Source organism: Cicer arietinum, chromosome 3, assembly GCF_000331145.2.
Source record: "Cicer arietinum cultivar CDC Frontier isolate Library 1 chromosome 3, Cicar.CDCFrontier_v2.0, whole genome shotgun sequence".
NCBI lineage: Eukaryota > Viridiplantae > Streptophyta > Magnoliopsida > Fabales > Fabaceae > Cicer > Cicer arietinum.
In genome coordinates, this window is record NC_021162.2 from 55,579,479 (window position 1) to 55,585,797 (window position 6,319).

The 6,319-nt window shown below is 32.8% G+C and overlaps 1 protein-coding gene across 1 annotated transcript; it reads left to right on the forward strand.

The window, feature by feature from the left end:
• The first annotated feature begins 382 nt into the window (after window positions 1-382).
• On the forward strand, window positions 383-5,609 carry LOC101513876 (probable proteasome inhibitor). The gene is made up of 9 exons (XM_004492314.4): window positions 383-662; window positions 761-932; window positions 1,375-1,515; window positions 3,131-3,220; window positions 3,885-3,962; window positions 4,066-4,100; window positions 4,196-4,259; window positions 4,917-4,994; window positions 5,351-5,609. Exons 1-9 carry the CDS (start codon window positions 488-490, stop codon window positions 5,427-5,429), a joined length of 912 nt encoding a protein of 303 aa, XP_004492371.1. The 5' UTR covers window positions 383-487; the 3' UTR covers window positions 5,430-5,609.
• The last annotated feature ends 710 nt before the right edge of the window (window positions 5,610-6,319 follow it).

The window sequence follows — 6,319 nt, forward strand, 5'->3', positions numbered from 1 at the left end:
TTTTTGATATGACATATAATTGAATATTTGACTTTTCACATTAATCTTATTAATGTCAATGGACTAATTTCTCGTTGAAATTTAAATTTTTCATAGACTAATTTGTTTTTCACAATCACAATTACTTACAAATTTATCATTGAGATAACAAAATTTTATCCAAAAATTTGTTATTAAAAAAATTAATATTAATATATCACATCAAAATATTTAACAGTAAAAGATTATATATATACTATTTTAATTAATATTTTATAATTTTAAAAATATATTTATCATCAAAAGTCTGAATTTAATTTGACAGCGGTGAATTTAAAAAAATATTTCCATATTCAACCTCAAAATAATAGAAATAGACAAAATTGTGAATGGGTCATTGATTCAAGTTACACGTTTACATTTTAAACTGCGAACCATCTGCAATTTTCTTCTTATACGCAAACTGAAAACTACTTTTTCTTCCACACTATAAACGACACCGTCGTCGATGGCTACTGACAAGTCGGTGTTAGCGTTGATCAGAGCCGCGAGGCCAACCTTCCGCAACCAAAACGACAAAATCGCCTTTGTCGTTCATTCCTCTTTTCTCGCTTCCGGTTATATCCTCACCGCCACCGGTCCCTTAGCCCTCTCCGATACTGCACTTTCCAATCCCTCCAATGGTAACCCAAATAAATTTAATTTTTAAAAAGTAAAATAAAAAATTTCCTTTTTTCTTCATTTTTTTGCTGAATTGTTCGATATTTATTTTTGTGTGTAGATGAGGTATCTGTTGATCACTGGAACGAACTAAACGACGAGTATGCGTTTGTTTACTTTAACCCAGAAAAGGGTTCCAAGAAAGTGCTTGTTAAGTGCCTTGTGATGAACGAGAAATTGCTCGTTCATGCTTTGTCTGCAGGGTTTTCGGAGCCTCTACATCTTGAGATTAAGTAATTATTTTTTTTTCTCACTTCATTTCTGGTTGAAAATGTTTGATTGTTTTAATGTTCTGTGTTGATAAGTTTGGATTTTTGAAGCTGGGTTTTCTTTCTTTTGTTGAATTCTTCTAATTTGGGAAATGGGGGTATTGAATGTTTTTTCGGATCATGTTGTAAATGATTTGGTTTTCTTCTTTTTGATGTTTTGTGTTTATATGTTTGAATTTTGGCAACTGGGTTTTCTTTGTTGGGTTTAATTATGCTAATATGGATAATGAGTATATTGGGGTTTTTTTTCGTATGCTGTAAATGATTTTTTTTTGAAGGGTTGAAAAATTTAGCATTTTGGTAACTGGGTTTAGGGTTTAGGGTTTAGATTTTTTCGACTCAGTTTTGTGTAGAATTGTGCTCACTTTGGGATGGGTTTTGGGTGTGTGTGTTTCTATATATGCAGTGTTGGGGACTATTCTGGAGAGGATGGAGGTAACAATTTTTCTCAGCAGTTCAAGAATTTGGACAAGCTTGTGAAGAGAATAGATGCGGATATTTTGTCAAAATTAGATGGTTCTGCCAAAGCCAGCTCGTCAACTAAAAGGTAAAAATTTGGATTTTGTGAACTCTGTTCTTTTCAGTTTTCAATATAATATGGGAGTGCAAAACCTTATATAATTCTTTCGGAGGACATGCTTGAAATTTTTGAATTGGGCCATTATCTAATCATTGATTTGTAAGAGTTCAAAACTTTTATGCTGATAGTGAATAGAAATGATCTGTTTAAAGCTTTTGATTATCGTTCGATCATGCATGCATGAATGAGTGATGGTGTAAAAAGGCTTCTATACTGGCAGTGGTAATGAAAATTAAATCTCATGTGATTTTCTTAGGTAATGTTTGTTATTAGCATTAGCAATGAAGTACACAACAGACACCAACCACGGACACGACACTAGCTTCCCAATACATTCATATAAGCCACATTTAACCTCAGTATTAGGTGTAAATCCAAGAGCACACTAATATTGAGGGTTAAGATAATATATTGCAGCATGCAAATGCCTATGGACTTCTTTGCTTCATCTTTCAGCAATTGTGTTCCATAGAGACAGATAACTAAAGAGTGGAATAAATTTCATTAGTTTTCAGTTTGCATTTTTAAATCCGAGACAAAACAAATGGAAATAATTAGAAGCATCTTTTCTTCGCACCATTGAAATGTTTTTGTCTATCCTCTTTTGCTTGGTCCATTGCCTCACAAATGATCCCGATCCCATAACTAGTTTTTTATCTGAGTTGACCAAGCAAAACACTTTGATAAGAGCTTCAAAAAAAATCAAATGCTCTTCCTCTTGGTCCAAAACCATCTCCTTGATGGCTTTCCCACAATCCCATCCCTTTTCCGTGCAAAGTGGCTGAACACTTTCAGCCCTTACATGTCCACATTCTTACCAAAGCATCCTTGAGCTCAAGCAAACACTCTAAAGTAAGATAAGATGTGGCAAAGCAAGTAAGGCCCAGTCTCACTGTACCTATTGGTTGTAATTTTCCTACTCTTAGGAATATTTTCATGATGGGTGAGAATCTTCTTAACTTCTTCTACAATCAAATCAATTCAATGTGCTGCACTAGATGTCCAATATAAGCTTTTTAATTCTGATGTAAGGCTGGGTTCAATTGTGATGTTATAGTTTTACGACAAACTATAATAGTAAAGCCGGGTTCAACTATGATGGATAGTTTTACTACAAACTACTGTAGTAAAACTATACAAATTAGGTACAGTACATCAAAAGAACTAAGAAGGATATCACGTCCTTTCGGGGCAGAAAAAATTAATTTTTCAATTGGACACCTAAATGAGGTGTTTGACATGCATCGTATGTGTTGGTTGAAGGATCTTTGAGCAGCTTTTTGTTGTTATTATAAAAATGTTGTATTAGAAAATCTGGCCAGAGTTTTACATTGACAACCAATAGGAATTGTCTATTTTCCATGTTATACCATTAAAGTGGGGTGGAGTGGGATGCTTTGGTGGAAATCAAGATTGCTATCAGGTGTCAGTGTAAAATTGTTTAACACTGACAGTGCATGTCCCTTTTTCTTGTATTTTATTTGGGATAGTTAATTAGTTATGTTGCACCATGTCACAATCCATTATATTTTTTTTGTGAACTGAGACAATATTTGCAAAATTGTTTTTGTTTCCTTAACAGCTCAGAAACTAGTGACAGAACACAACCAGAGACATCTGAACCTGTTCCTGGATTTCATGAACCTTATGGTCTTCCAGATCATCACCCTGGGTAAGAAACTCCTAATTCCTATTGCTATTTTAGTTTCACTATGTTACATTTTGATGCTGCTCAGTGGTCTGATTGTCAAATATGGTTTTACACAGTATTTCCCACTTTCTGTTGCAATTTTTCCAAAAATTTCTCTTTAGTTCTTTCCATTGAACGTGCGTTTCTGATTTCCTAAGTCTAGAACAAATTGGTAAACATCAGGGTGTTACATAGTTGATGATCCATGCGGAGAAAGTACGAATGCAATATATGTGTGTTTCTGGCCAGGTGGTGGGATATTTAGTGTTGATTTGATGGATAGGAAGTTATATGTGTGACTTTAATTATGATGTTCTATATATGGTTACCTCTTGACTACCCTGCTAGAGATTTAAAAATTGAAAAGTTCTTCGCAGAAAAAAAAGAAAAAGAAAATACTGTTAAATATGATATTATATTTATATTTCTTGATCAAAAGTGGTCACTTCTTTACTCACCGAAAAAAAGAAAAAGAAAAAACTGTTTTTGCGTATTCTTCTTGTAAGTGACATACTTATCAGCTTTGATGGCATTATTATGTGCCATGCTGTCTTTATGATCCTCTCTAATTTTTTCTGTATATAAAAAGTACTTTCAGCTTCTGTACTAATTCATCGAGTTTTATTATTTTGTTGTGTTTGTACAGAATCATTTTCCCTCCAGTTTCCATTGGTTCTGGTAGTGATCTTCTTCCAGGGCCTGCTGCCGGTGTGTATCCTTCAAGGTAAAACCCCAAATTACGTTTTCTTTTTTGTCTCTTACGACAATTGTAAATTCCTGTTTTAACAATTCTTATATCCTTCGAAATGTTCCCCACTGGATTTCAGGGGCGATCACGACTTTGGAGGTGGCATGCTCGTAGGTAAGTTTAACGATTTCCAATTTAGTTAATATATAAGCATGCATTATTAATGTTTAACCAAAATTGTTGATGCTGAGTTCGACACTTGAAAGCAGGGCCTAATGACCCCCGTTGGTTTGGTGGCATCGGTGGAGGACCTTCTTTTCCCGGAGGATTGCCGTAAGTTGTTTAAACTTGTTATCATTATTGCTCTTTGATTGATCAGTGTAGTTAAAATGTAGAAGGCAGCAAAACCACAAGGCGAACCACACCCTTGGGTGATAAGTTGGGGTGTAAACAAGTTGAGCCGAGCTGAACACTTAAATTTTGTGCCTGTGGACTTGTCATATCCCAATCCACAAATAGTATCAGCTTATATGCATATATAATATAATGTTTTGGTAAAAAAATGTATATAATGCAAAAATTCAAGCTATGTAGCAAATGACAGAATGTTAGCCACCAAATCACTTTAGTAGCTTTACCTATTTTATCATTTCCCCATACATTCTTTTTCATGTGTTGACCTACATGCATCTTGAACAATATTTTTTGATTAATACAACTAAGTTGCATCATTTTTTTCCAAAAATATATTTTGTAAAAATTTCAATTACTTTTACTTTTACCCTACTTTGGCAGAAATAAGTAGTTTGGTAAAAGAATGGATCAATGGATGAAAGTGAAAGGAAGGAGTAGCAAGAAATATCTGTACTGTTTATTGTTAGCGCCTTTGAGGACTTCTTTTGCATTTGATTTGACTACCCTGTGACCGATACCTGTGGCCAATTTTTATGCTTATATATATGATATCTGACAATGAATCTATCTAAATAGGGGTGTTCCGCCTGGTGCTCGATTTGATCCCTATGGACCTCCTGGTATCCCTGGTTTTGAACCCAACAGATTTGCAAGGTATGATGTTATTTATTTAAATGTGCATATGGACACTAATGTGCCTGATTGTCTTCTTTTCTATTACACTTAATTGTGTATAAATTTAATGTATTTTGTTGTACTGCTGATTAGTTGAAAATGAAGAAAAAAGTTATACCAAAATTTGGTATCTTGTTTAGATATATATATTTTGATGAAAAGTATCTCTTTTTATATATATTGGTATAGTATGAAAAATTATATGATTGTTGAGGTAAAAGAAATGTTGCCCAAATAACCCATAAAATGATCTTAGACAACATATTTCAAAGGTGAAGGAATTATTAAATCTAACAACATAAAATAAACACACTTTTCTTCCTCTTGTATTGCAGGAATCCTAGAAGGCCAGGATATGATGCTCATCCAGATTTACAACATTTCCGAAGAGATACTGATTCAGATTTCATATAATTGCAGTGATATAAACACCTCTCTTCACCTTCCATTTCTATATGATATGATAATAATAGGATGATTGTAAATTTGTGAAAATTCAAGAATATAGTTTCAAATTTAGTTCAAGTTAAGATTTATACATTCTTATGTTTTTGTTTGTTATATCAATCATAAGAATATGAGACTTTATCTATAGTCGTCTTTTCAGTTTATAGTCTTCATAATCGTTTTGCTAATTAAAGTGTTGGTCCTTAATTTTAAATCAAAGAATTGGTAATTTGGAGTTTTTATTTTTTGGGTGGAAAGCAGGGCTAGTTACATGTTGATTTATATTACATGATTTATATATGACTTGTTTCTTACACATATTTTTATACCTGACCCTATTTTGAGTTGATAAATTGGTCCTTAAGAATGTGAACGTCAATCACAATCGTTGTTAAATTTTATAAATTGACTATTATGCTCCTAAAATTATGACACATGTCAAATTGATCCAACCCTTAAAAATTATAACATGACATACTAAACGAAGAAGTTGAGGTGGCCATCATAGAGTTATAGTATGACATGCATGAGTTTAGTGTGGAACATAAGTTTTTAGAAATGCTACATTAATGTAGGATTGACATAAAACATATGTTGCGACATCTAATAGCATTTGTAAGCTAATAGATAAATTATTTTAATTGACACAGTACAATTTTAAAGAATTGTTTGCTTTGTGTAATTTTGTGACAATTTTTGTTCATAATTTCAATGACTAATTGTTTCCTTTTTGAATAATTTTTGTTCATACGAGTTTTAATATGTTTTTTATATAGGTCAAATTGGTTATGTCTCAAAATACTGAGATTTTGGTTTCTTATAAATAGCAAAATGTTCGTGCATTAGCATGAATTTGC

Excerpts from the sequence above, each read along its gene's own strand:
- LOC101513876 (XM_004492314.4), top strand. The coding sequence starts at position 488 with ATGGCTACTGACAAGTCGGTGTTAGCGTTGATCAGAGCCGCGAGGCCA. Across the intron at positions 663-760 it reads ACTTTCCAATCCCTCCAATG|ATGAGGTATCTGTTGATCAC; the intron begins GTAACCCAAATA and ends TTTTGTGTGTAG. Across the intron at positions 1,516-3,130 it reads GCCAGCTCGTCAACTAAAAG|CTCAGAAACTAGTGACAGAA; the intron begins GTAAAAATTTGG and ends TTTCCTTAACAG.